We start from the raw sequence: 23,096 nt of genomic DNA on the forward strand, positions 1-23,096 counted from the left end.
CAGAGTGAAGTGACTTGTTCGGGGTCACACAGCTAGGCAGTGTTTGAGGCCAGATTGGGACTTCCTGACTACAGGCCTGGATGCTCTGTCCACTGTACCACCTGTGGTTCTTTCACTCTCATGGTTTTTTTTCTGTTTTTTTTTTTTTTTTCTGTGAGGCAATTGGGGTTAAGTGACTTGCCTAGGGTCACACAGCTAGTAAGTATAAAGTGTCTGAGGCCGGATTTGAACTCAGGTCCTCCTGAATCCAGGGTCAGTGCTCTATCCACTGCGCCACCTAGCTGCCCCGTGTTCACTCTCATGTTAAATTTCCCCAATAGATTTTCAGTACTTGTAAGACAAGGAATATACCTTATGCTTTTTAAAAATATATTTTTCAGGGCAGCTAGGTGGTGCAGTGGATGGAGCACTGGCCCTGGATTCAGGAGGACCTGAGGTCAAATCCTGCCTCAGACACTTAACACTTACTAGCTGTGTGACCCTGGGCAAGTCACTTAACCCCAATTGCCTCACCCCCCCAAAAAAAAATAAATAAAAAAATATTTTTGGGGGGTAGCTAGGTGGTACAGTGGGTAAAGCACTGGTCCTGGATTCAGGAAGACCTGAGTTCAAAACTGGCCTCAGACACTTGACACTTACTAGCTGTGTGACCTTGGGCAAGTCACTTAACCCTCATTGCCCTGCAAAAAAAAAATATGTATATATTTTTCATAGTACCAAAACATATAGTAGATGCTCACTAAATACTTGTTAAATGATTGAACAAATGAGTGGGAATATATGATGCTCCTTAGATGGAAGAAAACATATAGGTGATTGAAACACATGGGGAATCATTAGGGAAACATTTATTTAAATATTTAAACACAGATGAATAACCTTCACCTTTCTCCTTGGACCAAAGATGGCACTTTGTTTTGTACCTTATTAATGCACTGATGTAATATTGTGTATTGTTATTAGCTTTGTATGTGTTATGTCCCAACCAGATTTTAAACTCTTATTGAATTAAATCACAAGTATTTATTAATGCTGTTTTCACTTATCTCTTTTGCAAAGCTGCTACTTTACATCAAGTCTTGGTTTCTAATGTTTAATTCAGATCTATCTTGGCTTATCCATGGAGTTGTGGACTGTGTGCCTCATGCTACTTTTGAACTTCAGCACCTAGCACAGTGATGGGCATAGAGGAAATTAGCAATTAATATTTTGTCAGTTTGAAGGGTTTCTGAGGCCACTTTCAGTTCAACCTTCTGCGATTTCTGCTGTTTATCCAGCCAGAGCATACCGTACTTTCAAATTTCTGCTATGATTGTGATCATTATTTTTCTTTTAAGAAACATTTTCAAGTTCTATGATTTTGTTGTTGCTTTGGACTTTTAGAACTAAAAGAAAAATACAGCATTCTGATAGTGTGATTAATGTTGATATTATAATCAGCTCATTCTTATGAAGGAGTGATATATCAGATAAGTAAATTATTGAAATACTTAGCATCCCAACTGATGTCCACATGTATTTTTCTTCAAAGAATGACAGTGTATCCTTGTTTCAACTATGCTTCATTCCTTCCAACGTGATTTGAACTCCTCAAAACAGATCTTATCACTTAATTTTTGGTGCCGAATGTTATCAACCAGTTGAGTCACCATACTTAGCTCCTGTTGATGTTAGTTTCCAAAAATCAACCCCACCCATTGAGCATATTTAAAAGAATATTTATAGATGCAGAAATCTACTCCAAGAGTTCTGAAAAATGTATTAAGCAATAACAGTGGTGTTGAACTTTTAAGGGCCCAGAACTTATTTTTAGATATCAAATCTGGTGACTCTTGTTTCCATTATTCCACAAATATTAGTGACTACAATAAATACACTGGCAGTAGGAAGGTAAGAGTTAAATGGTTACCTTTTTGTTTTAAAATAAAACCCTTAGGGGCAGCTAGGTGGTGCAGTGGATAAAGCACCGGCCCTGGATTCAGGAGGACCTGAGTTCAAATCCAGCCTCAGATACTTGACACTTACTAGCTGTGTGACCGTGGGCAAATCACTTAACCCCAGTTGCCTCACCCCCCCCCCCCCAAAATAAACAAAACCCTTAAATGTTTGTGGCATGAATTTAAATCCTGGCCCTACCACTTACTATGGGACCCTAGGCAGGTCACTCTTCTCTAGGATTATTTCCTCTCCTGTAAAATGTGGGGGCTGGATTACATAATATTTCCTAGTTCATAAAGGCTTTTAAGAGAAACGTCTTTGTCATATCTGAAATCACCCCACTGCTCAGCCAGAGGCCCTGCAATAATTTCATAGAGGTTTAGGATACAGCCCCAAAGAGGGTTCCCTAGGTAATTTCATGGTTCCTGAGCCTGGGATGTGGGGAGGGGTGTGGGGGTGGGGCAGGGCAGAGGTGTGCAGCTCCTTCCTTAGGGTTGGCCTAGTGGAGGAAGGTTGGCTGTGTTTGGAGGGGGTGAGCCCACGCCCAGGTGAGTAGTAGATAAGGTTAGGCTGAGATGGCTGCAGGCAGCAGAATGATTGGGGTATGGCTGGATTCATGGCGGGGCCCTGTGTATGCAGACACCAGGGCTGGATGCAAACACTACTGTGGTAAAATTAAGGGAAAGGTTAAGTAGGGTAGATTTATGATCTAATATCAAACTTTAGTCTCATACTACCTTGCATCAGAATTCAGTGTTATCAGTATAAATTATTTAGCAATATTCAACATAAATAATAATTATAGCCACTACTTAAAATTGATGCAGTAAAATTATCCCACAACTGTAATCCCCTTTGCCCTTCACAGGATCCTGTAAGAGGTAGCTTGGGTATGATTATCTCTTATTTATTGATATGGTAACTCAGGCTTCTCAAGGTAGAGGAATGTGGTGCAGGTCATGCTGGAGGAAGAGATAACTCTTTCTGATCTTCTTACCCCACTTTCTGTCTAGATGTCTTCTGCAGTAAGCTACCTCTCAAATCAAATTTAATTGTTGTATTAAAAAATGTGGTTCCTTATTTTCCCCTAATATGGTACTTGGCATATAGTAGTATATTAATAACTGCTTGATTGATCTTTTTTTATTATTATTTATTTTTTTTGCAGGGCAATGGGGGTTAAGTGACTTGCCCAAGGTCACACAGCTAGTAAGTGTCAAGTGTCTGAGGCCGGATTTGAACTCAGGAACTCCTGAATCCAGGGCCGGTGCTTTATCTACTGCGCCACCTAGCCGCCCTGCTTGATTGATCTTAAAGATATGATATTCAAGATATTTTTTATTGTTCAGTTGTATACAACTTCATGTTTTCTTGGCAAAGATACCAGAGTGGTTTGCCATTTCCTTCTCCAGCTCATTTTACAGGTTAGGAAACAGGTAATCAAGGTTAAGTGATTTGCCCAGAGTCATAAAGCCAGTAAATATCTGAGGTCAGATCTGAACTCAGGTCATCCTGACTCCAGGCCCAACACTTTATCCTAGCTGCTCTATCCAAGATATATAAAGAATTAATGGATAAGAACAAGTGTCCTTCTCCCAATAAAAAGAGGTCAAAGTTTATGAACAAGAAGATATAAAAAAAGAGAAATGCAAATCTTTAACAAACTTTTATTAAACACCTATATGGCACTAGGGACATTAATAAAAAGAAACAAATCTATTCAAGGAGCTCACATTTTATAATAAAATGAATCACAAATAATGAGGGAAATGCAAATTAAAACTTCAATTTTCTTCTCTATGTCCATTATATTGGCAAAGATGATAGATGCAAATGCTAAATTTTGAAGGGCCTATAGGAAAATAAGACAATTAATTGTTGGTGGAACTGTGAATTGTTCCAACAATTCTCATTATATTAGAAAAGTCACCAAACTCTGATCCAGCAATACCAGGACTTGGCATATACTCCAAAAAGGTCAAAGACAGAGGCAAGGGTCCCACATACACAAAAATATTGCATATTAACAGGAATACTTTTTGTTGAAACAAAGACCTGGAAACAAGGTGGTATTCTCTCATTAGCTGCGGAATAGTTGAACAGATTGTGGTATGTGAATGGAATGGAATATTGCTGTGCTGGAAAAAACTGATGAATGTGAAGAATTCAAAGAAACTTGAGAAGATTTATATGAACTGATAACAGTAAACATCATGACTACAGTCATAAAATTTAAATACAACGAAAGGCATAAGAATTGTGATCAGTGCTTCTGAGTACTTGTAAAGCTCCAGTCTCTGAGGTGATAGACTATAGATGAAGCTATGTTGTTAGATATGGCCAATTTTCTTGTTCATTTTGCTTAATAGTACTATTATGAGGGTAATGGTGCTTTTAAGAAGGGTCATTGGGCACTGCCAGAGATATAAACATTTAAAAAAATTTTTTATTTAAAGTTTTGAACTCCAAATGTGTAAACATTTTAAAAAAGCATCAATAAACTTTTATGTAAAAATCACATGCATAACAATGAAATCAGCTAGCCTTTTTCAATTGTGATTCTTTTAACATTTTTTAATAATTTATGCCATTGGTAATGTACTAAAGCTTATTCTAATCACCAGTTATCTCTGTGTTGTCCTTTGATCCATAGTTTTGATTACTCAAGAGACACAAAAAGTGAGAAATTATGCTTGTCCTCATGGAGTTCATAGTGCTTAGGGCAATAAGGCATATGTACAAATAACTATGGGGAGCTAGGTGGTACAATGGCATGAGTGCCAGGCCTGAAATCAGGAAGACTCATCTTCCTGAATTCAAATATGGCCTCACACACTAGCTGTGTGGCCATAGGCAAGTTATTTAACCCTATTTGCCTCAGTTTCCACATCTGTATAATGAGTGGGAGGAGAAATGGTACACCACTCCAGTATCTTTGCCAAGAAAACCCCAAATGGGGTCACAGAGAGTTGGAAATGACTGAACAACAAAAAATACCTATAATACAAAATATAATGTGTTTATATACACATTAGACACATTTCCTTAGCTGTATGATTCTGGACAAACGTTGAACTCTGAGCCCAAGTTTCCTCATCTGTAAAATTGTGATTAAAAAGACTTGTATAAAGTGTTTTGTAAACCCATTATTCCATTAATTATTCCAAAGAAAAGTTTAATTTCCTAAGGGAGGTCACCTCTCAGGCCTCTGCTCTTTCATTTATATATGAATGTGGAAAACCCCTCAACAGAACAGCCCAGAAACTTAAAATATGGCTATTGACCCTCGAAAAGAAATAAGAGACTTTGAGTCTGCAGTGTTTCATATGTGGTCAAAGTCGATGTGATCACTGGTTTTGCTTAACTTTTTTCTTTTTTTGTTTCAAGAAAAAGATTACATGGTGGTTGGTGGGAGGGGTATATCCAAAAATGGCTGAGATATTTTAAAAGGCATCAATAAAATTGTTTCAAATTGCATTTACCATTTTGTTATATATGTTAACGGATCTGTGGTCTTCTCTACCAGTGTAGATGTTAACCCATCTCTGCCTTCTCATTTTGTGTAGTTCTTATCCATGCCCATCCATAGGTCTTCAATAAAGTATTTGTCCAATACAAATGGAGGCTTTCCTCAAAATTATTTAATATTTTGAGGATATCAAGCATTTGCTATCCTTTGTTCTCACTGACTTCAGTCCATAAAATATTTATTAAATACCTACTAGCTGCAAGGCACTTCTGAAGTGTTTTTAAGACAAATGAAAATCCATGGATCCGAGGAGCTTATATTCTATTGGGGATATACAGATAAATTAAAATATATATACACATAGAAAACAATGTAATTTCTAGAGTAGGAGTGGAGATCTGGGAAAAAGGAAAGACCTTTTCTAATGTAGGAGTTAGCATTTGGGTTGAGTCTTGAGGGGAGCTAGGGATTCCAAGAAGCAAAAGAGGGAGAGAATTCCAGGCAAGGGGCACAGCTTATGCAAAGGCATTGAGGTGGAAGATGGAATGTCATGTAGAAGGGACAGCAAGTGGGCCAGTTTGGCTGGAATACAGTTTGTGAAATATGAAATTAGCTTGAAAGTTAAACTGGAGCTAAATTATAAAAGACTTTAAATGCCAAGCAGAGGGGTTTGTATTTTAACCTAGAGGCAATAGGGGACTATGGAAGCTTCTTGAGCCGGGGATTGACACACCAGACCTTTTCTTGTTTTGGGAATATCAGTTTGGTAGACGTGGAGAATGGATTGGAGAGGGAGAGTGGAAAAAGGGATGTCAGGAGGGTATGAGGTGATGAGTGTCTAACTGTGAGGGGAGAATCCACGAGCCTTGGCAAATGATTAGATATCGGGGTGGGGGTGGGGGTGAGGGAAAGTAAAGAGTCAGGGTAACCAGAATCTTATTTACCTAGGCTACTGAAAGGTTGAAGGTGATCTTTTCAATTAAGTGATATAGGGTTGCTTGAGAGAGGGACTTGAACTGAATTTAATGACAATCCAATTTTGTTCGAAATTTCTATTTTTTTTTTTAATTTCGACAAAAGAGGCAGTGGAGGGAGGGAAGGAGAAAAGGGGTACAAGACTGCAAAGGGTTCACTCCCTCCCTGTCCCTTCCCTAGGCAGCAGTCTTCCCTTTTCACAAAAAAATAAGAAAAAAGTGGCCCAGCAAAACCAGCCAACACATAAACACAAAGTGACAGTATATTCAATATCCCACACTGATATTCCCCTACTTCTGGAAAAAAAAAAAGATCGGGAGAAGCATTTTGTTTTATTAAAAAAAAAATCAAGGAGGGTGGCTAGGTGGCGCAGTGGACAAAGCACTGGCCTTGGATTCAGGAGGACCTGAGTTCAAATCCAGCCTCAGACACTTGACACTTACTAGCTGTGTGACCCCGGGCAAGTCACTTAACCCTCATTGCCCAACAAAAAAAAAAGATAAAATCAAAATGTTGAATTCATCCAACTTTCCCATAAAGTCCTTACTACTGACAGCATTAAAACCGGGAGAATCAACAAATCCCTTAATTTTCTTAATACTTTACTAGCTTAAAAAAAAGTTTTCAGTAGACTCTGGGTCTGAGTTTTCTCATCCGCAAAATAAGGGGGTTTGGACCAGGTTATTTTTTAGGTACTCCAGAGTTCTTGATTCCATGATCTAACTTTCTATTTAATTGAAGACGTCGACCTTCGACTCAGCAAATACATCAAAACTACATTTCCCAAAATCCCTTGCAACAGGGGCTTCAGGTCAGCCCAGTTAAAAAGCCATATCTGAGCATTTAACTTGGCGAGGTTTTGGATATTTCTGGACCCTGCGGAGCCCCGCTCCCGGTCCTGCGATGGGTTTTAAAGAAGAGTCATTTTCAAAGCGGAGGGCACCGGGACACGTGCGGCTCGGTCCTCCGCCTGCCTTGGCTAAGTTCTTCCTGGCCCTGGGGAGCTCGGCAGAGAGGGGAGCGCCGAGGGTCTTCTCGCCTGTAACCCGTAAGGTGGGGCGCGGTGGGGAGGCGTGCACGGATGGACGGATGGGCTGGCGGGTGGCGGCGGGTGGCGGGGGCTTTGCAAAATTTCTTGCAGTTTACCCGCGCGCGCCTCTTTTCTCCTTCCTCCGCCTCCCGCCCGCCAGCCAGCCAGCCAGCACTCTACCTCTAGCTTCCCGGGCGTCCGCCTCGCGCACGCTCGCGCGCTTGCCCCGGGGAGGGAGGGAGGGAACGAGGGAGGCGGCCGTCCCTAGTTGGCGCGAGATAGGAAAGTCTCCTGTGTCTGCGGCGGCGGCGGCTGCGGCGGTGTCCCGCTCTTCCACGCCGGCTGCAGGAGCCACCCCGCGCCGGGCAGCATTGGAGGGAGGGGGCACCTCCAGCCCTAGACCTCTCCCCCACTTCCCTTCTTCCTCTCCTCCCGCCAGCAATTACATTCCCTAGCTGGGGGCTTCTAGGGGCTGCTGCGGGCGAGCTCCCGAGCAGGGCAGGGCAGGGCAGGGCAGGACTCGGGCTCAGCCAGGCGGGCTGCTGCCCTCCTTCCCCTCCTTTTCCTCCCCCGCTAATTTTTCTCCTCTCTTTTTCTCCCCTTCTTCATCTTGCTCCCCTGCCCCACTTCCCTTCCCCCCATTTCCACTTTAATTCCCTTTCCTCCTTCCCCCTTCTTTCCCTCCCTCTCTTCTCCCCCCATTTCCCCTTCTTGCCTTCTCTTCTGCCCCCAGTTTCCCCTTCTTTCCTTCCTCTTCTCCCCCATTCCTCCAGTTTCTCCTTCTTTTCCCTCTTTCCTCCATTTCCCTTTCTTTCTCCTCCAATTTCTCCTTTTTTCCCTCCCTCTCCTCCCCCATTTCTCCTTTCCTACCTCTTCTCCCCCATTTCCTCTTCTTTCCCTCCTCTCTTCTGCCTTTTCTCTTCCTCCTTCCCTCCCTTCCCCCTTCTCCCGTCTGCTTTCCCCGCTCTTTGCAGCCCTGTATCCCCCTCCCTCCACCGCCTTTATGACCCCCTGGCCCCGGGAGCAGCAGAGAGGGAATGGCTCGCCGGACTCGCGGGTAAGTTGTACGGGACCTTAGAGAAACTTCCGACGTTTTTGGTCTGTTTTATTTATCCACGGAAACATCCCCATCTCCCAATTACTAGTGGGAGAGGGGGTGGTTGTGGACTCCCCTTCTCCCCAGTCTGCTTGCCCCATGTGGGACTCACCCGGAGAACTTGGGGTTAAATAGAGTCTGGTTTGTCTTCTCCAGGTGGGTGTCTTTGGTTGGTTTGATTCGTGGGTCAATTTGTCACCTTTTCAATGGAAGGATGCCTGGGAGTTCCCCAGGGGCTTCACTTGATTAGGTGCTCTAGGCTGATTGGGGCATAGTTTGGACGGGGGGGGGGGGGGGGGGGGGAGGGGACACTAGCATTTTGTCATTCTGTCTCCTGGTCTGTAAAACGAGTGATAATAGGGAATTACCTTAAGTCCTCGGAATCTTTTGTAAATGGTGGAAAATAAAGCTCAGAACCAAAGCTCCCTGAGAGCAGGGACAGCTAGCTCTTTTACTCTTCTCTGGCCGTGGCCTGACCTCTTTATACTTGGCCCAATAAATGATGTATTGAGCAGGATATTAGAATTGGAAGGGCCTTTAAAAATTGTTCAGAATCAGGGGATGTTAATCTTCATAATGTCATGGACCCCTCAGACAGTCGAGTGAAACTTCTGAATCCCTTCTCAAGAGTCATATTTTTAAATGCATAAAATAAAACGCATAGGATTACAAATGAAACTAATGATTTTGAAATAGTTATCAAACTATTAAAAAATCATGCAGAGTTTGGGGCTTCCAGAGGGACTTGTCTAAAGTCACAAAATATTGGCTAATCAACCTAAAATTGTGAGCATAGACATCATCCAACAACTTTTATTTGGATAATGTGAGGGTCCTGTGTCAAGGAAATGAGTTCTTTTAAATTGAGAGGAAGAACTCTAAATCCGTCCTTCCCAAAGCCAAGGGAAAGGGGTTTTATATTCTTGACATACTTGGGTATTTTACTAAAGGGCATTATTGTTTAGAGGTTCTTTGTGGGAAATTTTGATGACTTGGGTTTACTAATCTCTTTGTTAAGTATGGAGGGCACCATACATGCATGCACACATGCATGTGTACATGTGCATATATACACATATATGTATCTATGCAATATACATTCATATCTGCGAGGTCTCCTTCCTCTTCTAGGGGGGGAGACAAGAATTACAGTATAAGACAACATTGCCCCTCAATTTTTCTTCCCCTCAAAACATAAGACTGATGATATTTATGATAATTATGCAGCACACATTTATTAAAATGCCTTTATCCACTTTTCTGTTTTGTTTTGCCTTAGGCAGTTTTCAGTTTACAAACATCCCACTTGTAAGTCATTGCTTGCCTGCTAATGGTCTCTAAGGCTTCTTTTTTGCCCCTGGGGTCACAGAGAGGAGCATGAGAGTACTTCTCATTGCCTGTCAGTGGCTGTGATTATTTTCACTTGTGGCCTGAGCTCCACCTGAGGGGTGGAAAGGGGTTGTGTTACTATTGTCCGAAACTGAATTGGAAGTCTAGATGCATTTTTTTCCTGAGAGAAACAATGTTATAAGTGATTAAGTTCTATTCCAGCTACATTATAAGTGAAATTGACTTTTCTGGGTGCATAGCCACCTATTAAAACATTGTTTCTGAAAGATAACATTGGTCAAACAACCTGTTCTTGATCTGAGTTTGACCTGTCTTGGAAATTGTCATTAAAGAGCTGGGGGGGGGGGGCAGCTAGGCATAGAAGTAGATAAAGCACCAGCCCTGGATTCAGGAGGACCTAAGTTCAAATGTAGCCTCAGACACTTGACACTTACTAGCTGTGTGACCCTGGACAAGTCACTTAACCCTCATTGTCCTACCAAAAAAAAAAAGAGAGAGAGAGAGAGCTGGTCCAGGGTTTTTTTTACTCTTTTGTTTCAGACCCTTTGGGGAATCATTCTCAGAAGCATATTTTTGATGCACAAAATGAAATACATAGGATTACAAAGGAAACATATTGAAATAGTTATCAAAAAAGTGGTATTTTTTGGAGTTCACAAGTCCCCCACTTACCCCTACCTAGTGTAGTGAAAAAAGGAAAATGATTAAATCAATTGATCACTTCCAAGAGTCTAACTTCAAAATCATTATTTAGGATACAGTTTGTAAATATTAAGGACTAGTAAATAAATTCCTTATGACTGATTGACCTGATCCCTTGTTGGGGTTTTTTTTTTTTGACCTGATCCCTTGTTAAATATTACAATGAGAAAAGTTATATTCTGTCTTAATGAAATCTTTTAAATGGATGCATTGGTCATTTTTAGCACCGAGGATCAAGATGAGTTGCACTGTCAGGACACAGATTCAGATGTGCAGGAACAGAGGGAAAATAAATGCAAGGTCAAGTGGACTCACCAAGAGGTATGTGACAGAGGGTAATTGACAGGCTTACATCTTGATAGATACCATTGTTTTAAGAGGCTCTGTGGGGAAGATCAGAAGGGAGGGATAAAAGAATGGGGAATGGAGAAAGAAAGAGGAAGGAGGATGGAAATAAGGCTGACTTCACCATCTAGATTATAAACATTTTTTCATAATGTTCTAAGTTGGTATAGATGATACATAAAAGAAAAAAATTGCAAGGGGAAAATAACATGAATATTGTCATTGTTGTTGAACCAGATGGCTGGTCTTCCCCCATGTTAGACTCTCTTCTTCAATGATGAACTTTCTATAAGTAACTAGTGAAAAAAGTTTCCTTCTGGTTTTCTAGCATGGTGCATGGAGGATCAATGATTTCTTTTCTCATAGAGTATCGACGTCTGGTTAGAGCTAGGAATGTTTGGTGGGTCAGACAACAGTGGGTTTCATGACTGGGCTGTCAGCCTCACAGGCTTTGGGCAGAATGTTCAAGCTGTCCTTTGAGAACCTGTATTCAGTTTAATTTTAGTAAGCTTTCATGAAACTTATGCTACCTGTAAGGGCACTCTTGGGTGCAGGGAGATACAGAGACAAAGAAGAAAACAGTCCTTGTCCTCAAGGTGCTTGCATTCAATGAGGAGAAATGTCACCTGTACATAAGTAAGTTACTATAAATTATGTCCAATTAAAACTTAAGTCATTCAAAGAACAAGATAATGCTGATAATCACAATGGAAGTGAGGGATCTGAAAAGGAACTTGCTTCTTAATCTGTTGGTTGTGACCCCATATGGGGTCATGTAACTAAATGTGAGGATTGCGAAAAATTTGGCAACAGTAAGAGGTTACAGCTATTTTATGTACCTATAAACCCAGGGTTGCATACAAATTTCTCGGGTGAAAAGGGGTCGTGAGTGGGAAGAGTTTAAGAAACTCTGATATAGGAGATGACCCCTGACCTGTGCTTTGGAGGAAGGTTAAGGATTTGATGAGGTAGAGATGACAGGTATGAAGGAGGACCACTTCCTCAAGGGTGTGAAGACAGGAGGATGCAATGTCACGGGTGGGGAGCAGGGAACAAGGGAGTTCGATTGGGATGGAGTGTGCGGTGAGAGAGGAGTAGAAGTCTGTCTTGGGGGGGTGGAGTGAGGATTTCTTCTAGAAATGAACTATCTCATGGTGCATTCTAAACACATGTGAGCTGATGCCTTTATCTGGTTCTTTTCAGGATGAGCAGCTGAAGGCACTCGTGAGGCAGTATGGGCAGCAGGACTGGAAGTTTCTTGCAAGCCACTTTCCTGTAAGCATGGAGGCTTCTGGGAGCTCCTGGGAGTTCTATTTCTGATCTCTGGGGAGGGAAAGGGTGATCAGTTTCTGAACAGCCATTGGGTATAGTGCCTAGTGCATACATTGGTTTTTTGTTGTTGTTTTGTTTTGTTTTTGATTTTCACAGAGAAAGGGGATCATACAATAATGCCAGAGCTGGAAGGGACCCTAGAGATCATCTAGTCAACCTCCTCATTTACAGAGGGGGAAACTGAGGTGGATTGATTTGTTCAAGATCATATAGGTACTAGGTTTAGTAGAGCAGAGGTGAGGACCCAGGGCTTTTGACTCTAAATCTAATGGTCCATCTGTTACATACCATGCTGGAAGCTTCTTCCCAAATTTAGTGAAAGATTTATCTTTTTTTTCTTTTTCCTTTTTTTTTTTGGCAGGGCAGTGAGGGTTAAGTGACTTACCCAGGGTCACACAGCTAGTAAGTGTCAAGTGTCTGAGGCCGGATTTGAACTCAAGTACTTCTGAATCCAGGGCCGGTGCTTTAATCCACTGCGTCATCTAGCTGCCCCAAGATTTATCTTAATGATTTTTCCCCCTATCTACCAAGTGTTCTCAACCCATACATCTTGAAATAGTATCTTTAGCACAATTTTTTTGACAGTTATTTTAAAAAAAACAAACCCCTTTATATGCAATTTTAACTAAATTTGCAAATAACTTAGTATAGCAGATTACAATTAGCTCTAGGGGGCAGGGGGCAGCTAGGTGGCACAGTAGATAGAGCACCAGCCCTGGGACCTGAGTTCAAATCCAGCCTCTGACACTTGATACTTACTAGCTGTGTGACCCTGGGCAAACCACTTAATGCTCATTGCCCTGCAAAGGGGGAAAAAAAAGAATGATAGCGGGGGCAAGATCTTAGAAGAGACCAGAATGGATGGCATCAAGGGCACAAGTAGGGGGATGTGTTTTGACAACAAAAGGACAATCTCTTCTGAAAGATTGGAGCAAAGAAAAAGAGATTGGGGTACATTGTCCTTGCTGCTCTAAATCTTTTCCAAATAAAGGCATATCATGGTCTTGTTTACCCTCTGCCCTGGTTAGACAATATGTGGAGTATAATTGGGAATTGATAAATAAATGCAAATTATTATTAAGAGTGATGTTGATAAACACCAACTGTGCAAGGTGGCACAGTAGATAGTGTCAGGCAAGTGTTACCAGGCTATTGAAATATCTGGAAGCACTGTCAGTGACTTGAAGAAAAAGACATAGGAGAAGAGTCTGTCTTGGGTTATCTAAAGGTTTATCATGTGGAAGAAAGGTATTGTGCTTGGTTTTGTGTGGTCTCTGAGGGCAAAAAGTAGGGCCTGAGTAGAGTTCAAAGGGAACCAGAGTGTTCTAGAGCAGGGCAGGGACACACTTGTGCTTGAGGAATGTCACCTTTTCATTGGATGGATGGGAGGGGGGGAGATTGGAACCAGGGGGTCCCATCAGGATCTGTTGCAGTGGTGTAGGTTAGCAGTGATTGGGCAGGGAGAATCCACAAGCCTTGACAACTGAGTGCATAGGAGAGGGGTGGGGGTGAGGAAGAGTAGGAGGGGTCAAGGATGACCTAGGCTGGTGACCTTTAAATAGTTTTCATTTTCATTTTTCAAAGCATTTGCAGGATGGTTGATCAGGCAGAGTGAAGAATGAACTTTACTTACCCCCATGTAAGGCTTGACCCTGTGACCTTGCCTTCGTGAATATCAAGGTGCTCCTCTGTGCCCTAAATAACTGAGCTGGCCTCATTGGACCTTTCGTGCTTGTTCTGCTGTTTGTTTGTTCTCTGTGCATGAGGAAGGTACAGAAAGGCAGATTTAGGCTTAGTGTCAGTAAATTTGGCATTAATCTTGTCCAGAAGTAGAATGGGATACCCAGAGACATCTCTGGACAGTCCTTCCTGTGGCAGCTGGATGACTGCTCTGTTGGGATGTCATGCAGGGGGTAGATTAGACAAGCTTCTCAGACTGAGATTTCTGTCTCCACCCTAGAATCGGAGCGATCAGCAGTGCCAGTATCGGTGGTTGAGGGTTTTGAATCCAGACCTTGTCAAGGGCCCTTGGACAAAAGAAGAAGATCAGAAGGTAAGGTCACTGGTGTGTCCTGGTCTCTGGGAGGTTGGTTGCCTTTCGTCTGGTGAGGAGGGCACAGGCCCTGAGGTCAGGATCCTGATGCTGACGTTTAATACCTGCTTGATGACCATGGGCAAGTCACTTTCCACCTCTCTACGGCTCCTTCTGTGTTTATATTTCTGAAAAGTGAGGATAATAACACTTTGCTCACTTCTTCTAGGTTGTTTTGAGGGAAGACCTTTTTTAAAAAATCTCAGATCACTTCAGAAATGTGTTACTCATATACAGTCACTTCACTGTGTTTGCCTCAGGTTCCTCATTTGTAAAATGAGCGGGAGAAGGAAATGGTGAACCACTCCAGTATCTCTGCTGAGAAAACTCCAAATAGTTGTGATGATTAAAAATAGGGGAGACTTAGTTTCTCAGTATTTTAATCATTTTTATCAATATGGTCGGCAGGCTGTTAATAAAAGGAGGTCTATGGCATCTCTCTCAGACCAAATAAATACCCCTTCCTGGGTTCATACACCCTTCCCACTGTAGGAGATTCAACACTTAACAATCAAATCTAGGTTTTGGTTTTTGTTTTTTTTGCAGGGCAATGAGGGTTAAGTGACCTGCCCAGGGTCACACAGCTAGTAAGTGTCAAGTGTCTGAGGCCGGATTTGAACTCAGGTACTCCTGAATCCAGGGCCGGTGCTCTGTCTACTGCACCACCTAGCTGCCCCCTTAACAATCAAATCTAATTGATTGGCATGACTGGAGATGGGTGGTATTAAAATGAAGTCCAGGAATGACATCAGAGAAAGAATATAAGACTCCCACTCAAGCTGATCTGGGCAAATTCTTTTCATGTAGGTGTGGTTTAATCTCCTTGGACTATCTAGACAAAAGGATCTATCTCCACCCCAAAACTCCTTTGGTGTGGTTTGACCCAGATGAATCTTACTTTCTAGGAGAATTTAGACCTTGGGTGGAGGAGGGAGAAATGGCTAAGAAAGAAGGCAGGATCTGTGTCCCCCATGATATTGATTATTAATAATTATTTCTCACATGGAGTCGTTAAGAGTCAGATATGACTGAAATGACTGAACAACAACAACTGTAATCCAATCCTCCCCAATTTAATTCTGAGGAAACAGGGCTGGAAGGTTAACTTGCTATGGTCACACAGGTCATAAGTGTCGGAGGTTGGATTTGAACCCAGGTCCTTTGAGACTCAGTGCTATTTCCACTGTAGTACACTTTGGCTTTGACTTAGTTTGGATGATCTTGTTAGTTTTTTCATACAATTTTTCCACCTCTTCACCTCGACATCACGTGGGTTTTGAAGCAGCTGTTATCTTCCTGATGTTCTTTCTTGACAGGGGCTGATCACTTAACCTCTCTGCCTCAAGTTTCCTCATCTATAATATGGAGATAATAGCATCTACCTTGTAGGGTTGTTGGGAGGATGAGAGGATTTTATTCATAAAGTGCTTAGCACAGTGCCTGTCACATAGGGGGTGCTTAATAATTGCTTGTGTCCTTCCTTTCCTTCTATGTTACACATAATAGCTCTGTTCCTATAATCAGTGCTTGATTGTTATGCTCATGGCCAAGGGCCCCTTGAAAGTTTGGGTTTTGTTGCCTTGAGGAAGATGAAACGAGTGATCCTTCCATTTGGTTTCATCCTCCTTTTGTCTTGGTGGTTTGGGGAGATGCTTAGTGTGCACAGAAGGTCAGTTTGTTGGCCATTGTACAAAGAGGCTTTTAGAGTCTTTGGTCAGGACTCATGATTTCACTGGTGTAGGGAACTGCCAGGTAATGAAGCTTCATTTCCCAGTGAGGATCTGGGCATTCTCTAGAGGCAACTCATAACCTTAGAGAGCCATGAGGGGTCCTGAAAGGTCTCCCCAAGGGGGAGATGGGCACAGGGAGGCACAATCATGTCTGTGTTAGGATTTGAGGTGGGACTTAAACATGTGGGCTATTTCAGCTTCTGAAGCTGACGCTATTCATCATTTCATTTCGTCCCCCTTAGCCCACATTTAGAAAACTTAATGTTAATATTTATGGATAGTTAAAAAATATTCCCTTCTGCCTTTGCTTCCATGCCATTGCTAGAGAAGCAGGAGAAGGCCACCTAGAACCTAGGGCCTTTTTGAGTTTGTTGTGATGATAAGTTAGGCTGGTTAATTTTATAGCCCCTTTCAGAGAAGACTGATTTGGCTGCTAGGACTGTATTCAAAATCTTTCTAAAGGGTAGAACAGATTAGACCTTATGCTCTGCTGGTATAGCCTGTATTCACCTTCAGGCCATGATTAGGCACTGGACTTGGACTTTGTTCTTTATCTAATCTGTGAAATGGGAATAAAAATCCTTACCCCCTTGATAGGATACAGTGAGGTAAAGCAGCTTGGTGGTACTATGGAGCGAACTGCCCTAGGCAATTCACTTAACCTTTCTATTCTTCACTTTCCCCACCTCTAAAATAGGCATAATAATAATAAGAGCACCTGGTTCACAGAATTGGGAGGATCCAATCACTTAGGAAAAGGCTTTGCAAACTTTTAAAGTGCCACAGAAACAGCTATTGAGCTTTTGCTAATGTATATTTAGAGCACTATCTACTATATCATTGTTAGTCCACTAAAATCTATTGATGCCTCATCCTGGTTTATCAGTCTCCTCTAAGGGGAGTTTGGCTCTGATGGTCCCCTCAAATTAGAAAAGTTTCAAGTGCAGGCCCAGTCTGTCATTCAAGGACCAGCTTAGCTAAGTACAAAGAGGCTCGTTATTAGTAGACTGGACTAATAGGCAGGTGAAGAATTATGTTCAGTCAGAAATGCTTGAAGACTGTATCTTCTGTAAGGGTTCTTAACCTGGGGTCTGTGAACTTGTTTTTAAAGACTATCTAGATAAGTGCATTTCAGTTTCCTTTGTGGTCTTATGTATTTTATTTTATGTATTTAAAAACATTCTGAGCAAGGCATCCCTAAGCTTGCCCAGATTGTCAAAAGGTTAAGAACTTCTCAAAAAAAGGTTAAGGAGAATTTAGACCTTGGGTGGAGGAGTTCTTAACCCAAAAAAGGTTAAGAACTTCTCGTCTATTAAGACATGAAAGGTCTACAATCTATCTGGACAAAAGGAGCATGCACACTGATGAGATCAGGCGCCTTGCAGTGAAGTTAAAACCTAATTGTGAGCTCTTAGTATTTGTTCTCTGTTTGCATGTTGTATCCTCAGTAGGGTATAGGCTTCTTCAAGGCAGGGACTAGTTCTTGTTTTTATTTTTCATGGTCTCCGGGGCCTTGCACAGTAGTGGGCACTTAATAAATGCTTGTTAAGTTGAATTATTTTGCAGTTATTTCCCTCATTCCCAAAAGGTCATTGAACTGGTGAAGAAATACGGCACCAAGCAATGGACGTTGATCGCCAAGCACCTGAAAGGGCGTCTGGGGAAGCAGTGCAGAGAGCGCTGGCACAATCACCTGAACCCAGAGGTGAAGAAGTCATGCTGGACGGAGGAAGAGGACCGCATCATCTGTGAAGCCCATAAGGTGCTGGGCAACCGCTGGGCCGAGATCGCCAAACTCCTCCCTGGAAGGTAAGGTGGGGTCATGGGGGGGGGCGGTGTCCAGCCTCTCCAGAACACACATCAAGTCTTCATTCACTCATTAGGAGTCAGAAGGAATGAATGGAGTGCGGGAAGTGTTGCTTTGGTTAGCAGAGGCTAGGTTAGAGATGGAGATTGTCTGCAGTTGGGGCTTCCCCTAGGAACAGAGGGACAGCGGGCGCACATCTGGATGGGAAGCCAGAGCCCCTTCTCGTGGTCTTGGCTTTGCTAGTCTCTGTGTCTTTTTCTGTAAACTCCTTCCCCTCTGTGGGCCATAGAACTGTAAAATTGAGAGCATTGGGCTAAAGGCCTTTCCATTTCAAGCATTCTTTTGTGGTCTTCTCAGGGTGAGGGCCATTCGGCTGGGGAGGAGTGTGTTTCTCCCCATAGATAAGTGCCTGCAAAAATCAGCTGTGATGAGAAGTCTCTCCTGTGCATCTTGTTATAAATTACAGTCTATTGTCACCCTTCTTTCTGGCCCACCAGGAGACACACCTCTGCAGCCTTTAGGCCACAGGGGAATCACAGTTTCAAGGTCAAGCTATAGTTTGAAAAGGCTTGTTTGGGGGAAAATACTCATTTCTAGAAGATGGCCAGGAGGCAGATCGAGAGATCATGGAAAAGAGTCAAACCTCATCTGTTTCACCCACAGTGTTAATTATGAGATAGTGGAAAGAGCTGTGGACTTTACCACTTACTGAATAACTGGACATATTTCTTTACCTTTTGGGGTTTCAATTTATCTCTAAAATTGGAATGGGAATAATACGTATATCATAGGGAAGTATTTAAAAAAATAAATGTTTTTTGATTGATTGTTGTTACAGTGCCTACATATCTCTCCCTGTGTCCTCCCCATTCCTCCTCCCTTATGATAGACTTTATTTTAAACAGGAATAAGAGGAAAAAAACCTAGCAAAGCCAGTTGGCACATTGAAAAGAAATCTAACATTAATGCCATGCCATATTTTACACCTGTGGGAGTCTTACTCCCCCTTTCCCCACAAAGGATTGTCAGGGATGGGAGATGTGTCTTATATCTTTTGTTAGGGACCATACTTTTTTTTTGGTGGTTGTCATTCTTCCCATTTATATTGTTTGTGGTCATTGTACACGTTGTTTTCCTGTTTTTCTTTGCTTTGCTTTGTGTTTGCTAATACTAGTTTTCCCATTGCCTCTGTGTCTATCACACTTACTTCTTTTTTTTTTTTTGGCAGGGCAATGGGGGTTAAGTAACTTGCCCAGGGTCACACAGCTAGTAAGTGTCTGAGGCTGGATTTGAACTCAGGTCCTCCTGAATCCAGGGCCAGTGCTCTATCTACTGCGCCACCTAGCTGCCCCCATACTTACTTCTTAAAGCCCAATATATGCCTGTATTTCTCCCCCCCCCCTTTTTTTTTTTTTTTTTGGTGTGAGGCAATTGGGGTTAAGTGACTTGCCCAGGGTCACACAGCTAGTAAGTGTTAAGTGTCTGAGGCCAGATTTGAACTCAGGTACTCCTGACTCCAAGGCTGGTGCTCTATCTACTGTGCCACCTAGCTGCCCCCCTGTACCCCATTTAAAAAAATTATTTTAATTTTTGGTTTTTGCGGGGCAGTGAGGGTTAAATGACTCTCCCAGGGTCACACAGCTAGTATCAAGTGTCTGAGGCCGAATTTGAACTCAGTTCCACCTGAATCTAGGCCCAGTGCTATATGCACTGTGTCACCTAGCTGGCCCCCCCACCAATTATATGGTTTTTAAAGTGCCTACCAGACCTATCCTGAATCCAGGGCCAGTGCTTTATCCACTGTGCCGCCTAGCTACTCCCCCTGCACCCTGTTTGTTTAGCTTTTCCCCAGTCAATGGGCATGTTCTTTGTTCCAGTTCTTTGCCATCACAAAAACTGCTGCTCTCAATATTCTGGCATGTATGAAGCACAGGGCAGATTTGAGGGTCAGGGTATATGAAGTATTTTACAAAAGCTCATAAGGAAATGCTAGCTATTATTATTATTGCCGTTAAAGTGATGATACCTGCTTTAAATAGCGAGAAAGATAATAATAGCTCACTTGGCTGTAACACCCTGCGGCTTACATTAAATAAAATGTACTCACTGGGAGTTCCTTATACCAATTAACCTAAAGGTCTGGTCTAGGAAAAAAGTGGGCTTATGTGCTGGGAGTGCAAAGACAAAAATTCAGTGACCTCTCCACGGTCAACTTCAGGATGAGCTCTGTCATTTAAGTGGCATAAGGAACTTTGAGCCAGTAGCCTCCGTTTGTCCATGCAGATTGCCCTCTGCTCTGCATCTTATAAAATCAGAGTTGCTTGGGGCTCTTAGAGACTGATGACTTGCCCTGGGTCATGGAGCTAATATCTGGCAGTTAGGACTTGAGTTCTCAGAGGCCCTATACCATGCTTCCTGGCATATATCAGGCAGTTTAATCATGCTTGTTGGTTGAATCTTTGTCACTAAAGTAAATAGTAGCTCCTGTTTCTATAGTGCTTTAAGGTTTATAAATAATTTTCCTCACAACCAGCTGGCATTTTAAGTACAAAATTGCCCAATACATAAAGGGCAAGGGGAAATTTAAACTTCATTGGACCACGAACCACCCAAGCCGTGGGCATGGGACAGCCTATTCTGCGCATATTTAGTTTAGGCACTAGACAAACACATATATGGAGGAGTCAGTTAATCGTCCCACTGTGCGGTGGGAAGCGAAATATTATTGTCCCCGTTTTAACCCGCCTGCACAGATAATATTCTCCCCTTCCCGCTCTTGGAGGGAAAGAGTTTGCAGACTGGCAGTAGGAAATTTTATGCTCTTTAAATAAAGACAGCTCTTTATTCTCTGACTTAGCCAGAGATACTCAATTCTTGGTTTTTCCTCTGGAGTGTGGCCAAAAATTGTATCCTCTTTTCTATTTAAATTTTTTTTGGGGGGGGGACAGGGCAATGAGGGTTAAGTGACTTGCCCAGGGTCATACAGCTAGTAAGTGTCAAGTGTCTGAGGCCGGATTTGAACTCAGGTCCTCCTGAATCCAGGGCCGGTGCTTTATCCACTGCGCCACCTAGCTGCCTCTCCACATTTATTCTTGTACTGTTCTATTAAGTTCCTTTCTGTAGAGTTGTAACTTTATGAAATAATTTCATTACCCAACCCCTGGAAGAATTGAAAGGATGAGAAATAGAGGAAGCCTTCCCCAATCCTTCTTAATTCCAGTGCCCTCCCTCTATTATTTCCCATTTATCCTGTATATAGCTTGTTTTGTATGTATTTGTTTGCATTAGATTGTAAGCTCCTTGAGGGCAGGAGCTGTCTTTTGCCTAAGCACAGTGACAGTCACATAATAGGAGCTTAATAAATGTTTATAGATCATTAGGGTGATTGCTCTCCCTTTTGAATCAGAATAATGATAATAATATCACATACAGCATTTTGAGATTTGTAATTCACTTTACATACATTATGTTGTTTGATCTTCAAAACATCCTTGGGAGATCTAGATGCTATTAACATTGTCATCATCAACATCAACATCACCACCATTTTACAGATGGGCAGACTTTGGTTTAGAGAGGTTTAATGACTTGTCCAGGGTCACAAAGGTAGGAAATATCTGAGGTAGAATTTCAGCCCAGGTCCACCTGACTTCAAGTCCAATTTTCTATTCACTATGCTATAGTGCCTCATTTTGGGGGGGGGGGGAAGACAACAAAACCCTTCTAATTTTCTTCAGGCTAGGAAAAGAAAATATTTTCAGTCTTTTTTGTGTTAAAATACAATTGAATGATTTCTAGTATCCATGAGAAGAATTCAGAGGGGGTAGGCTTCTTATGGATGAAAAACAGGTAATGCTCTTTTTATTTGTTTGTTTGTTTGTTTGTTTGTTTGTTTTTTGTGGGGTAATGAGGGTTAAGTGGCTTGCCCAGGGTCACACAGCTAGTAAGTGTCAAGTGTCTGAGGCTGGATTTGAACTCAGGTCCTCCTGAATCCAGAGCTGGTGCTTTTTCCACTGTACTACCTAGCTGCCCCCAATTCTCTTTTTAAAAAATAAGGTTTTCTTGATGTTTTCAAATCTGGCCTCAGACACTTGACACTTACTAGCTGTGTGACTTTGGGCGAGTCACTTAACCCTCAAAAATAAAAACCAACAACCCTCCCCCCCCCAAACTATCATCATAGTTTTCTCCAGTATCTCTCCTTCTGCCTTCCTACATAGCAAACAGGACTTAAAGATTTAATAAGAAGAAAAGAGGGGAAAAATCAGTATAACTGTTTTTTTTTTTTTTCAGGGCAATGAGGGTTAAGTGACTTGCCCAGGGTCACACAGCTAGTTATAAGTGTCAAGTGTCTGAGGCTGTATTTGAACTCAGGTCCTCCTGAATCCAAGGCCAGTGCTTTATCCACTGCGCCACCTAGCTACCCCTATAACTGTTAAAGTACATTGAAAAAGGCTGAAAATATGCAGTGTACAACTGTTATGTTATGGACTTCTTACCTCCTCAGCACTGATTGGATGGGGGTGGGAGTATCTTCTCATAACTCTTCTTTATTGATGCATGCTTGGTCTATGTAATTTTCCAACCTTGACTTTTGACTTTTTTGGTGTGCTTCTTTCTATTTACGTTGTCATAATAATGTATATTGTTTTCTTGGCTCTGTTTACTTCACTTTGTATCCCATCCTTCTCTGTGTTTATTCATCACATTTGTTATTTTTTGTTGTTCTTCAGTCCTTGATGATGAGGGAACTGAGGCAAACAGGGTTAAGTGACTTGCCCAAGATCACATAGGTAGTAAGTGTCTGAGGCTGGATTTGAACTCAGGAAGATGAGTCTTCCTGACTCCAGGCCTGGCACTCTAAACATTTTACCACCTAGCTGCCCCTGACATTTTTTAGAGCATGGTAGTATTCCATTTGTTCAGCCATTCCCTCATTGATTAGCATCTGTTTTGTTTCTAATTCTTTGCTATCAAAAAAAAAAAAAGATGCTATAAATATTTCAGTGTATATGCTGACTTCCTTATTAATGACCTCCTTGTAGTATAAGTCTAGTTGTGGAATCTCTGGGTCAAAGAGTATGAACATTTTGGTCAATTCCAAATTGCTTTTCAAAATGGTTGTACCGATTAACAGCTCCACCAACAATGCACCAGTGTGCCTAGCTTCCTTGCCCCCGCCCCCATTCATTATTCCCATCTTTGGCTGTCTTTGACAATTGTGCCAGCT

General features: G+C 42.1%; 1 protein-coding gene across 1 annotated transcript in view; it reads left to right on the plus strand.

Moving 5' to 3' along the window:
* The first annotated feature begins 7,381 nt into the window (after nucleotides 1-7,381).
* MYBL2 (MYB proto-oncogene like 2) overlaps nucleotides 7,382-23,096 on the plus strand; it is a 52,948-nt gene continuing 37,233 nt past the window's right edge. The window contains exons 1-6 of the mRNA XM_043985876.1: nucleotides 7,382-7,435; nucleotides 8,387-8,469; nucleotides 10,785-10,881; nucleotides 12,109-12,180; nucleotides 14,198-14,290; nucleotides 17,648-17,868. Coding sequence (XP_043841811.1) covers nucleotides 8,450-8,469; nucleotides 10,785-10,881; nucleotides 12,109-12,180; nucleotides 14,198-14,290; nucleotides 17,648-17,868 — 503 coding nt within the window. The 5' untranslated portion in view covers nucleotides 7,382-7,435; nucleotides 8,387-8,449. The remainder of the gene's footprint in view (nucleotides 7,436-8,386; nucleotides 8,470-10,784; nucleotides 10,882-12,108; nucleotides 12,181-14,197; nucleotides 14,291-17,647; nucleotides 17,869-23,096) is intronic.

Source organism: Dromiciops gliroides, chromosome 2 (assembly GCF_019393635.1).
Source record: "Dromiciops gliroides isolate mDroGli1 chromosome 2, mDroGli1.pri, whole genome shotgun sequence".
NCBI lineage: Eukaryota > Metazoa > Chordata > Mammalia > Microbiotheria > Microbiotheriidae > Dromiciops > Dromiciops gliroides.